This window comes from Epargyreus clarus, unplaced genomic scaffold (assembly GCF_041222505.1).
Source record: "Epargyreus clarus isolate Ecla_fem2 unplaced genomic scaffold, WU_Ecla_fem_2.2 ptg000016l, whole genome shotgun sequence".
In the NCBI taxonomy this organism is placed as follows: Eukaryota; Metazoa; Arthropoda; class Insecta; order Lepidoptera; family Hesperiidae; genus Epargyreus; species Epargyreus clarus.
In genome coordinates, this window is record NW_027332224.1 from 4,789,318 (window position 1) to 4,802,361 (window position 13,044).

At 38.0% G+C, this 13,044-nt stretch overlaps 4 protein-coding genes across 4 annotated transcripts; 2 read left to right on the forward strand and 2 right to left on the reverse strand.

The window, feature by feature from the left end:
* Positions 1-4,906: 4,906 nt before the first annotated feature.
* LOC140748738 (chorion class B protein PC10-like) lies at positions 4,907-5,565 on the reverse strand. Its single transcript, XM_073081595.1, has 2 exons — positions 5,515-5,565; positions 4,907-5,398 (listed from the first exon to the last, which is right to left on the reverse strand). The coding sequence occupies exons 1-2, from the start codon at positions 5,563-5,565 to the stop codon at positions 4,907-4,909; spliced, it is 543 nt and encodes a 180-aa protein (XP_072937696.1).
* Positions 5,566-6,337: 772 nt separating this feature from the next.
* LOC140748689 (chorion class A protein Ld5-like) lies at positions 6,338-7,000 on the forward strand. The gene is made up of 2 exons (XM_073081542.1): positions 6,338-6,388; positions 6,662-7,000. Exons 1-2 carry the CDS (start codon positions 6,338-6,340, stop codon positions 6,998-7,000), a joined length of 390 nt encoding a protein of 129 aa, XP_072937643.1.
* A 2,142-nt stretch (positions 7,001-9,142) lies between these two features.
* Positions 9,143-9,807, reverse strand: LOC140748505 (chorion class B protein Ld34-like). The gene is made up of 2 exons (XM_073081318.1): positions 9,757-9,807; positions 9,143-9,640 (listed from the first exon to the last, which is right to left on the reverse strand). The coding sequence occupies exons 1-2, from the start codon at positions 9,805-9,807 to the stop codon at positions 9,143-9,145; spliced, it is 549 nt and encodes a 182-aa protein (XP_072937419.1).
* Positions 9,808-10,529: 722 nt separating this feature from the next.
* On the forward strand, positions 10,530-11,191 carry LOC140748690 (chorion class A protein Ld5-like). Its single transcript, XM_073081543.1, has 2 exons — positions 10,530-10,580; positions 10,853-11,191. Exons 1-2 carry the CDS (start codon positions 10,530-10,532, stop codon positions 11,189-11,191), a joined length of 390 nt encoding a protein of 129 aa, XP_072937644.1.
* Positions 11,192-13,044: the final 1,853 nt, after the last annotated feature.

A 13,044-nucleotide genomic window follows, 5' to 3' on the forward strand; every position in this document is an offset into this window, starting at 1 on the left:
TCATGTTAGGAGCGAGTAATCTTTACTAATCTATGGATGTTGATATGAAAATTATTTCCTACAAATATTGTCAAATTTCAAACTGTTGTAGACAAAATTGATTAAACATATAAATGATTTGCCAAAATGCGTCAACACACCGTGTGTATTATTTGCGGACGATATCTCTTTAGTACTCCCCTGTTCAGAAGATTCTCAACTAAATCAACAATTGAATACGCTCTTAGATAATGTAAATTCCTAGCTAATCGATCATAATTTAAAAATAAATTTAAATAAAACAAAGATATTGCAATTTAGACCACACCAAAAAAGCCCTTTAAATATTAACTACCAAATAAAAAGTACACAAGTAGAATGCGTGGATAGTGTAAGACTATTAGGACTACACATCGATACACACATAAATTGGAAAAATAATATTCAATATTTGTCAACTAAACTATCTAGATTTACATACGCCCTATATGAATTAAAAAAAGGTCACAGATCTAAAAAGAGCAAAGTCTGCCTATTACGGATATGCGCATGCGTGGCTCCAATACGGCATAGTACTCTGGGGTAATAGCACAGACACACACAAGGTGTTTACTTTACAAAAATGCATGCAAAATGCATACGAATACAAGCAAACATTAGACAAACAATGTTGCAGAAAATATTTTACCAATTTAAACAAATTAACGTTAACATCAATGTACATCCTGGAAACATGCATCTTTGTAAAGAAACATAACAATTTATTTGTCCATTCTAAAGAAATAAATAAATATAGCTCACGAAACCCAAATAAACTCGCAGTACCACCATCAAAACTGGCTATGTGTGGCTCAGGACCCTACTCCATGTGTGTAAAAATTTATAATAAAATTCCGAAAGATATTCAAAACGAAAACTTGGTACAATTTAAAAATAAACTAAAAAGACTTTTAATCACAAAAGTTTTTCAAATGATTTCCTTTATTTAATTTTAACCAAATTGGCAATTAAATAATATTATTTACATAACAGACATTCTGCAACAGACATTGACTAATTATAAAGAATTGTCTTCGCGCTTGATTGAGACTTCTGGTGACCCAAGAGCTGGAGCTTACCTCGGTCAACAAATAAGTTTGGCCATACAACGAGGTAATGCTGCTAGTGTCTTGGGTACACTACCGCGGGGCAGCGATCTGGCTCATTTATTTTATTTATTATAGTTTTAATTATTTTTTTTGATTACTGTAAATATTTTTATTTCTATTTGTTTTAAATTTAGTTTAAGTATATTTCATAATAATTGTATAATTTTATGGTTACTAGTTTAGCCGGGAAATAGTAAATAATAAATTAATTAGTTCTCATAACAACAGATAAATTCGCAGGACATATACAGTATGTAGCTGCACTACGCAGTCGAGCACAGTAACAATACAAATCTTTAAATGAAAAAAAATATATTATTGAACGATTTAAAATTTTGGCTCCTAATATCAAAATTTTAGATAAGCATTCTTTACATCTCCTAGGCTCACCAATATTTCCTGAGTCAATACCTCCATTTATCCAAAATCATATTCAAAATTATAACGAATCTTCAGATCGGTTACTTAAAATCAATTCACACATGGCTCTCTTCATTATTCGGTTTTGTTTATTTGTCCATAAATTTACATATATTTTGAGAAGTACACCCCTTTGGAAATTTAATGAAATTTGTTTTAAATTAGATGACATCATCTTGAAAACTCTTTCGGCGGTTCTAAATTGTGATATAAATGAACGCGCTTGGACCCAGGCCTCCTTGCCCATTAGGCATGGAGGCTTGGGTATACGTAAAATTTCTAGTGTTCCACGACCAGCTTTTTTATCTTCAGTCCATAAGACACAAAATTTAACATCTAACGTTTTGTCCAAAATTTTTTGAGGAACCAATGGATGAAGCTAAAGATGCTTGGTTACAGGCTCGACCAAATTTAAAATTTCCGGTACATCTAAATTTACAGAAACTTTGGGACGAACCTCTCTGCATAGTTGTGCGAAATCAACTTCTCGATTCTGCGCATGATATTGCAGAGAGGGCTTGTCTCCTTGCTGTAGCAGAGCGAGAATCGGGTTTTTGGCTGCAGGCATATCCTTCCGCTAATTTAGGCACACTTTTAGATAACTTGACTTTATCAATCTGTACATGTTTGAGCCTGGGGGTAAGGACGGTTGAGCGCCATCGCTGTCATTGCGGCGCTGACGTCGATGTGTTTGGACACCATGGACTTTCTTGTCAGCGCAGTGCTGGCCTCTTATCACGTCACGCTACCATCAACGACGTCATTCGTCGGGCTTTTGTTACCGTCAACGTGCCGGCTTGTTTAGAGCCGAATGGTCTCGCACGTGACGATGGCAAGCGGCCCGACGGTATGACGTTAATACCCTGGAAGGGGGGGAGGATGCTAGTGTGGGATGCTACATGTGTCGACACACTGGCTCCTTCTCACCTCCAGGCGTCTTCCTCTGGCGCGGGGGCGGCGGCTACTGCTGCTGAAAACGCCAAGCGTCGTAAATATATTAGTTTATGCAATAACTATATATTTGTGGCGTTTGGTGTTGAAACTTTGGGTCCATGGGGTCCGGATGCTTGGCAGTTGTTTAAACAGCTGTCAACTCGTTTGGTCGACGTCTCTGGGGACCCGAGAGCTGGCATGCATTTTGCTCAAAGAATTGGTATAGCAATTCAGAGAGGAAATGCTGCCAGCGTTTTGGGAACCTTGCCCAAAGACAGTGACGGTGACAATTTTTTATGGTAGTGTTTTTGTTTAAATATATATATTTTTTTCATTTTTGTATATATGTAAATTTTGTAAATAAGTTATTTTATATTTATAGTTTAATTTATTATTTTTAATTATCTGTAAATTTAATTATAATTGTAAATATTTTTCAGTTAATAAATACTGTGGAATCACTATTATGATTATTACATTGTATTAATTCTTTAAAATAATTGACATGTATAATTAATTCTATCTCGACTATGTTATAATTGATATTATTATTTCTATTAATTTTTAAAAATTGTTTAATAATGATAAGACATTTCGTGTTAAACAATAAATTTGTAAATATTAAATTGCAATACCCTAGAAGGGTGCATGCTTGCACTATATTTAATTTGTAAGACCTATAATAATAAGCATGAGCAATAAATAATTTGAATTTGAATTTGAACTTGATTTGAAAGTTGTATGAAATTTGTTAACTTGAATTACCGAAAATTTAATACAATTGACATTATCAAAATAGTGGAATAAGATGGCCTAAGTTGTTCACGTGTTTTTTTGTTGTGACCAATTACTAATTTTGTCCTTGATAAGATCCTAGATAATAATATAATTCTTGCCATTACAAATATAGACCTACCAGCTAGACGACCCGCGTGGCGGAGCGGTCACCATGCCGGTCTGACGCGCAGAGGGTCCCGGGTTCGATCCCCGGCCAGACAGATTTCTAAATGATGAATTTAGATTTCTGTTTCTGGGTCTGAGTGTTTGTGTATTTGTCTCTGTGTGTGTCCATAGCACCTACGATACAGGGAATCCTAGTGTGGGGCTGTGAGTGTAGAAAGCGTTTAGTTTAGTTTAGTTTAGCTAAAGAGAGGATTATGTTTAATAGATTAGTTGAGGCAATGCTATGACGAGGATCCTTATGCATCATCAGATTAGCTCCATTATAGCAAATTATTGCAATTTAAATCAAGTTTTAAAGATTTAAATAAGAAAAAACATAGTTCAAACATTTTGCTCCATTTATCAGGTTCGAAAAGCGCCCCACAATTTTTCCACAATTATACTATTTACTGTTCCTTAATTGATTCTTAGATTGAAAATTTATTTTCTACTTTTTAGTTGATTTTATCATAAAAGCGTGTTTTTTAGTTTTTTGAACTATATTTATTTTATTAATTTTTAGTAATTTTTGTTATAGCGACCACCATTATGCATCGTTTGTAAAAAAATCAAGTGTCTATCTATTACGGTTTAAGAGATAAAGTTCAGTGACACACGAACAGACAGCGGAGGGTTTCGTTTTAACCTTTGAGTACGGAATCCTAAAAATCATTCTACAAGAGGGCATTATAGATATGTTTCAGAACATTTGAATTATAGGGAAATAACATTATTATTTTCAAAACTAAAAATCACGCTATTACAGTTACGCCTTATTGAAACTGAAAAGCAATAATTGTTTGCAATCTAGTAACTTGCGATGAACTTTCTCTAAGGCGCTTGAACAATCTCGCTTCGAAAATCGTTAATCCTGAGAATGTTGATAAGGACAATGGTACAAAATTATTAAAATTGTGTATTGTCATCGGTTTTTGATAATTCTTCAAAATTTTGAATGATACTGAACGTTCAAAGTGGATAGAAATCGGGTTCAAAGATTCCGTTACTTGTTACTTACATACATACCCACATACATACATACAACCCAAGCTAATAAAAGCGTGTTAAAAAAGCAGTGATAGCCTAGTGGTGTTCTCTCGATCGAGGGGTCCGAGTTTCAAATCCACAAAAACAACAGATTTTTCAAAATTATGTGCGTATTAGAAACTATTTACCACTTGCTTAAACGGTGAAGGAAAACATCGTGACACGGAAACCTGCATACTTGGCCAGTGCGGTTGGCTATGGCCTAATCCCTTACATTATGAGAGGAGATCCATGCCAAGCAGTGGGACGATAATGGGTTGTTGATGATAATGATGAAATAAGAATAACAAGTGCTTGAAAAATACTAGTAATCATTTAAAACAGAGTAATGTGCAAATGAAGCAAGATAAATAGAAGTTACTAATAAGTAATCAGAGGTGTAAAATAAGAAATAATATCTTTAGAGATGCTTCGATTTATTGGTTGTTAACATTGTCTCAGTAGTAAGCGCCGCAGCCGCAGCCAGGACCAGCAATGCCAAGGGGTCCAGCGAGTCCAGCGTAGCCGAGAGGTCCAGCGAGACCTGCTCCGTAGCCGAAGGGTCCAGCGATGGCACCGAAGCCGACAGCTCCGATGTCCTCAGCGGTGATACCGACAGCTCCGTTGCCGCAGCCGTAAGCGACAGCACCGGCACCAGCGGTGGGCAGAGCACCCTCAATAGCGACGGTTCCGAGGAAAGGCAGAGCACCGCCTGCAGCGAGAGTGCCTTCGTAGACGTTCTCGGACAGGACGGAGACTCCAGCAGGGATGAGGGGAGAGGCGGTGGCGACAGCGACGCCGGGGCCGTTGGAGGCAGCGAGAGAGGCAGCGGGAGCGAGAGCCCAGCCAGCGTAAGGGCCAGCTCCCCAAGCGCCACAAGGGGCGCCGCAGGGACCGGCGGCCAGGGGAGCGGCGGCCCATGGGGCACCGATGCACTGGGCGGAGATGCTCTGAAAAATATGACATAAATTAAATCCGGCGTCGCGAGGACTTACAATCAAAAACATTTTTTATGTTGGCTTAGAATCACTAGCATGGGTAGAAGGTATATTTGGAGTGTTTCTACCTGGATAAGGAGCGCCTGAGCGCAGAGGACGAGGACGGTCTTCAGAGACATGTTTGTTAGATACTTGAACACAAGAATGATCTTACAGATGGCTGCCGAGGTATTTATAGTATTCGCTTATCACACACTACACAACTCCATTCGTACGTGATGAAGCCTTCTAATTTTTTAGACGAGTGTGTCAAAAGATATCACGTAATGTGTTACAATTTGTAATATTTACTACATTTGACTCTAAGGTGTGTAGTTAAAAACTATAAGGGAATGGCGATACTTGTAGATAATTCTTGATAGAAGCTTTTGATACAAAACTTACTCTTGAAGATCTAAAAGAAACTTTTAACACGTATATTATATTCGTTGATATTTAACAAGCAAACAAAAGAGTTGGCGATCTTTAAACTACTCAACACATTAAGTTAACCAAACAAATTTTAATCTTAAAAATCTTCCTTTACATCGCATTAGAGATTAAATAAAAAGTAATCGATGTATAAGAATTTTTCACCAGAAGCTTCTAAAAAAATGTATTAAACATTTTTGGAGTACACTTTATCATTGTTTGCAAATTCACATTCAAAAATAATACTACGGAAATAAATTCCAGATAATGAATATTTCGAAATCATTGTTAATGCACGTAAAATTAATACAGAAGCATTTGTATTGTCAATTGTCAGTCACATACGTGTATTGCGAAACAGATCAGTTTCTATGCACATGCAACATTGGCTAGTGTTACAGCAGATGCTGCGCAATATAAAAGCACTGCCGCGTCGTTGTCAAGTCATTCTGGGAACATCTCCGTTGAATAAACACCATCATGTCCACCTTCGCCTTCGCTCTCCTCTGCGTCCAGGCTTGCCTGGTACAGGTAAGCCAAAACATCTATTTTGCTACTGACTTCTCTAGAACCATATACAAAATCACCATAATAGGTTTCTTTAAATTACTTTTTTTTTGGCAAACTTAACTAAAGTTGTAACTTAATTGTACTCAAGCTTTCTTATTGTTAGCAAACACTAAATTTTGGCCAGATTAGACTAGATAGAGTAACAAAATGACGTTGGGTTCCTTTAATATCTGAGTAACCAAGGAGCGGTCTTAAAAACATATACTTTTAATAATTCTTCGATATTTTTTGCAGAATGTATTCGGGCAGTGCTGTGCCCCTCTGGCTGCTCCTTGCGGTGCAGGTATCGCTGGACCCCTCGGCGCTGGGTGGGCTGGACCTCTTGGAGCTGGATGGGCTGGTGTTGGCCCCCTCGCTACCGGACCTGTCGGAGCCTACGGCGGTGCTGGCATCGGTGAGGTCGCCGTCGCTGGCGAGCTGCCCGTCGCCGGTGTCACCGCCGTCGCTGGACAGGTGCCCATCCTCGGCGCTGTGGAGTTCGGAGGACCCGTCTGCGCTGGTGGCACCGTCTCCATCGCTGGCTCCTGCGCTTGCGGCTGTGCTGGCCCTTACGGCGTTGGATACATCTACTAAACACTCTTATAATTTCAAAACGGTTCTTGGAAATATAAAATTGTAGCAAATTGTACGATTTCGTTTTGTTTATCATTTCCTTCGGCTACGTTTAGAACGGCAAACTATGTTTGTCATTATATATTCGCCTGGATTAGGCTTTTTGAGAAAGAGACGAGAAAGAAACAATAACATGGGTGTACCAAAAATTCAGTACTTTGTGAAAGCTTAATATTAAGTAGCAAGAGAAGGTTGCCTTGATGACAAAATATTAAGGACTAAATTGATCTCAATGTTGTTAGTTATATTTTGCGATAACTCGCACTTACAATACGAACACTAGTCTTAGAGGTGTTCTTCTGCTATTGATTGAATTATAAATATTACTTACTTTTTAACCGACTTTCCAAAGGAAATAGTTTATCTATTCGTATATATTTTCTACGTATGCTCAGCGATTCAAATGTTTGGCACTCAATTTGATATATGTACATAACAACCGTTTATTTGAGATTTACTTTCTAGTAATATTAAATATCTATTTGTTAATAAACAGTGTTTTTAGTTTAATCATGCGTTTTTTCTTTGCTTTACTTTTTTCTTTGCTTTATTTTCATACTTGTTCTTTATACTAATTCATGATTTGTATTTACTTATATTTTTGATCTTACGAGTATAAACTCATGCAGTTCGGCTGAAAGTAAGTGATGTTTCTTCTTCATGTGCCTCTTCACTACTGAAGTTACCTACCGTTACACGTTACACACTACCGTTAGTTCCTTGAACCTCTCTCTGTCCATGGCCAGACGTAACAATTGTTCCAAAGAGGTGATGCCTGTCCACTCCCTGATGTTTCTCAGCTACGACTTTTTCCGGCGTCCAGTGCGCCTCTTCCTTTCCACCTTGCCCATCATGATGAGTTGTTGCAGATTATACCTATCGTGCCTTAGCACACGGATGAGGTATTAGATCTTGCGCTTCTTGATGGTTTGTGTCAGCCATTATGGTAAGAGCTTCTTCTCCATAACAAAACACCTTGTGAAGACGTAATGACATTCAAAAAGTGCTTTGTAAAGAAACTATTATGAATAAAAACAAATATTTGAATTGATAACGTAGACGCGTTTTATCCCTAAGGATTGAGTATGAACGCTTTCTATAATACCTTATAGGATAGGGAAGGATGACATACCTCTCTTTCTTACGACACCCTTCAAACGAAAACACAGCAGCGCTACATTATTATTCTGTTGTAGATATTGATATGAATTTTTTTGACTAAAAGACTTGTCAAATTTCGAATTTTAGAGACAAAAATTGGTTAAGGTTGATTTGATAATTAATTCCTACATATATTGTTAAATGTCTAACTTTGGGGGACAAAAAAATAAGATTTACTTATTTCAAAATTATCGATTTGAAAAAATTACAAATGTTGAATTTTTATTTACAAACATTGGTAAAGATCGATTCGAAAATCTAAATATAAATATTTTTTAAAATAAAATATATGAAACATTAATACTCATAAAAAAGTAAAAAATCGAAGCTTTGGTAGATGAGAATTATTTAAGCTTGATTTGAAAATTATAATTTGAACTTTTGAATACAAAAATCGGCTAAGATTTATTTAAAAAAAAGCCCAGAAAAAAATCATATTTCGAATTTTTATTTACAAAACTTGGTTTGATTTTAAAATGATTACGTACAAAAATTGAAAAATTTGGACTTCCAAAACTTGGGTAAAATTCATAATTGTTAGGTTGTTACGGGTTAATATTTTGAGCTAGCTGTGATGGTCTTTGGTCTTTGATCAGACCATACTCACTGCATAGTTATAATACTTGTCTTGCCTACATTAAGTATAGCGTAATCATTATTACTTTTGTTAATTAATGCATTGCTATAGCCAACATCGTCAGACTAGCTTAATTGAAGAAGATTATTACAATATAATTGACATTATTAATGTTGAAAAGCAGTGATGGCCTAGTGGTTAAGAAACTCGGCCTCTCGATCGAGGGGTTCGAGATTCAAATCCCAGGCACGCCTCTGATTTTTCAAAGTTATGTGCGTATTAAATAACCATAAAGTGCAAGTCTAAAATAATAAAGAAAGTTTTAGGGGATGCTTCGATTAAATTTATTGATTGTTGTTATTTTCTCAGTAATAAGCACCACAGCCGCAGCCGCAACCAGGTCCAGCAATGCCGAGGGGTCCAGCGAGTCCAGCGTAGCCGAGAGGTCCGGCAAGACCAGCTCCGTAGCCGAGGGGTCCAGCGATGGCGCCGAAACCGACAGCTCCGATGTCCTCAGCGGTGATACCGACGGCTCCGTTGCCGCAGCCGTAAGCGACAGCACCAGCACCAGCGGTGGGCAGAGCGCCCTCGATAGCGACGGTTCCGAGGAAAGGCAGAGCGCCACCGACGCATAGTTCTCCAGCGTAGGCGTTCTCGGACAGGACGGAGACTCCGGCGGGGATGAGGGGAGAGGCCGTGGCGACGGCTACACCGGGGCCGTTGGAGGCAGCAAGGGAAGCAGCAGGAGCTAGAGCCCAGTCAGCGTAAGGGCCAGCACCCCAAGCGCCACAAGGGGCACCGCAGGGACCGGCGGCCAGGGGAGCGGCGGCCCATGGGGCACCGATGCACTGGGCGGAGATGTTCTGAAAAAAATATGACAAATTAAATCCAACGTCGCGAGTATTTAGAATCCATAAAATATTATATGTTAGCTTAATATCACTGGCATGGGTAAAAGTTTTATTTGAAGTGTTCCTACCTGGATAAGGAGCGCCTGGGCGCAGAGGATGAGGACGGTCTTCAGAGACATGTTTGTTGGATACTTCAACACAAGAATGCTTTTACAATTACCTGCTGAGTTATATATAGCAGGCGCTTATCACTCGTTACATAACACTTCATGCGTACGTGATGAAGACTTTGAATTTTTAGATGAGTGAGTCAAAAGATATCACGTAATGTGTTATACTTTTACTATTTGTAATCTCACTACATTTCACTCTAGGATTTGTAGATAAAAAAATATTAGGGACTTGCGATACTTGTAGATAACTTTTGACATAAAAAGCTTTCGAGACAAAGCTTACTCTTGAAGGTCTAAAAGAAACTCTTAAAACGACAATATTTTTGTTGAGATTTAACAAAGACACAAAACAGTTGGTGATCTTTATACCGTTGGTGTTCACCGAACAAATTTCAATCTTGAAAATCTCTCAGTGTTAAAACAGTATATTACAGTAATAGTTAAAACAGTGCATTACGATTTTTTTTGTTTCTTATATCACTAGATCTTTTGCATTAGAGGTTGAAATAAATTCCAGATACTAAATATTTCGAAATAATTGTTGCACGTAAAATTAAGTTAGAAGCTTATATTGTCAATTTTCAGTCACATACGAGTATTGCATAAGAGATCAGTTTCCATGCACATGCAACATTGGCTAGTGTTACAGCAGACGCTGCGTCATATAAAAGCACTGCCGCGTCGTTGACAAATCATTCTGGGAACATCTCCGTTGAATAAACACCATCATGTCCACCTTCGCCTTCGCTCTCCTCTGCGTCCAGGCTTGCCTGGTACAGGTAAGTCAAAACATCTATTTTGCTACAGACTTCTCTAGAACCATATTCAAAATCACCACAATAGGTTTCTTTTAATTACTTTTTTTTGGCAAACTTAACTAAAGTTATAACTTAATTGTACTCAAGCTTTGTTATTGTCAGCAAACACAAAATTTTGGCCAGATTACACTAGGTAGAGTAACAAAATGACGTCGGGTTCCTTTAATATCTGAGTAACCAAGGAGCTATCTTAAGAACATATTTTTTTAATGTTTTTTCGATATTTCTTACAGAATGTATTCGGGCAGTGCATTGCTCCTCTGGCCGCTCCTTGCGGTGTAGGTATCGCTGGACCCCTCGGCGCTGGCTGGGCTGGACCTCTTGGAGCTGGATGGGCTGGTGTTGGCCCCCTCGCTACCGGACCTGTTGGAGCCTACGGCGGCGCCGGCATCGGTGAGGTCGCCGTCGCTGGCGAGCTGCCCGTCGCCGGTGTCACCGCCGTCGCTGGACAGGTGCCCATCCTCGGCGCTGTGGAGTTCGGAGGACCCGTCTGCGCTGGTGGCACCGTCTCCATCGCTGGCTCCTGCGCTTGCGGCTGTGCTGGCCCTTACGGCGTTGGATACATCTACTAAACACTCTTATAATTTCAAAACGGTTCTTGGAAATATAAAATTGTAGCAAATTGTACGATTTCGTTTTGTTTATCATTTCCTTCGGCTACGTTTAGAACGGCAAACTATGTTTGTCATTATATATTTGCCTGGATTAAGCTTTTTGAGAAAGAAACGAGAAGGAAAGAATAACATGGATACACCAAAAAAATCAGTACTGTAGTAATGTTAAGTAGCACGAGGTTTTACGTGTAACTAATTTTATACGAACGTGCTACTTTTAGTTTGATTATGTTTATAATTTCATATTTCTTTCTTTTATTTTTGTACACAATAAAGAGTTTTGTATTGTATTGTATTAAAGCGAAGATTTTTCCAGTTCATCAACTGGAATATATATTTCAACACTGCTGTGAACACTACCTTTTGTTTCATGTGTGACTGCTGCCGATGGATTGGATTCTAGCTTTGGTGGCGATACTCGGACTAACACAAGGGCGGCTCGTTATATGCAGTTCAAAATCTCGATGTACCTATAGTTGATTTGGTATCAATGAAAAGCCTAGTACCGTCAGGATTAGATAACAGCACAATTATACTCCTGAGCCTAGTTACTATATTGATGACCGCTATTTGCTAAATTTCCGTTGCGCTTTTTCGCGCACTTGTATCCGTACCTCTTTCCACAAATTCGTATAGCAGAATAGCGTAGTATAATACGGTCCACGTCTCCCCCAGTTGCCACGCAGAAATAACACTTAAAATGCTTGGAGACATATAATTCATAACGTTCCGACAATTTCTTAAGTTCCCGGGAAAACGTGGTCGGGAATTCCCGTGTGCCGAGAAGAAAAACTAATAAATAAATAAGAAGAGAAGAAAGACATATAAATAAATAAGTAGTAATTTGACCTTAGGTTATGGCGATAAATATTTGTATTTCCATAAGGGTTGAATGTACAGCACCTTTTTACAATATCTAAAAAACCTGTAAACCTATATTCACAAATAAAGATATTATTATTATGTAAAAAAAAACGGTTTAGGCGAAATGCAACCCTGTATTATCAGGCTTAAGACCTTGAAGGTCAAAATTTTCATCCTGTGCCTGCTTAATAACATGAATACATATATGAAAGCTCAAAATGGCTAACTCCTATAGGTTTAGGTTGGAAGCACACCAGCACCATCAGAGTGAAAGAGTTGAAGAAAATTTTGTTTTCATTACATGTATCTGCTTAGGAACTGTAAAATATGTGTGGAAGCATTAAATAATAATAATAATCATTTATGTCAAACAATATAAACAAAGATACAAAAGTATAATTGAATACAGAGGTCCATATCATATATACCTTACAGACTAACATACATATTAATATATACTTATAACTAAATGGCTTATTCATGTGGTTTAGGCTGGAGGTACCTCTGCATCATCAGATCTAAGGAGTTAAAGGTCAAATTTTTCATCATATGTCTCTGTCTAAGAACTTCATTACAACAAATGTCTAATATATATATACGTTACATGGGAGACACCTCTGCATCATCAGGATTGAAGAGTTGAAGGTCATACTTTCCATCATATGTCTCTACTTAAAGACCTTATCATATATTCGTAACTTGTATGGTTGAGGCAGGAGGCACTTCTGCATTACCACGGTTGAAGAGTTGAAGGTCGAATTTTCCATCATATCATGTGAATCTAGAGACTCAATGGTCATTTTAAGTTTCATGAGAATTGGGTGGGCAGAAGGTAAGTTATCATAAAATATGTAAAAAGCAGGGGTAGTGATTATGAGTTTCACCCCATTACTCAAAGTTTTAATCATGAGATCATCATTATGTCAAGGTAAGAAAGAACTGCAATG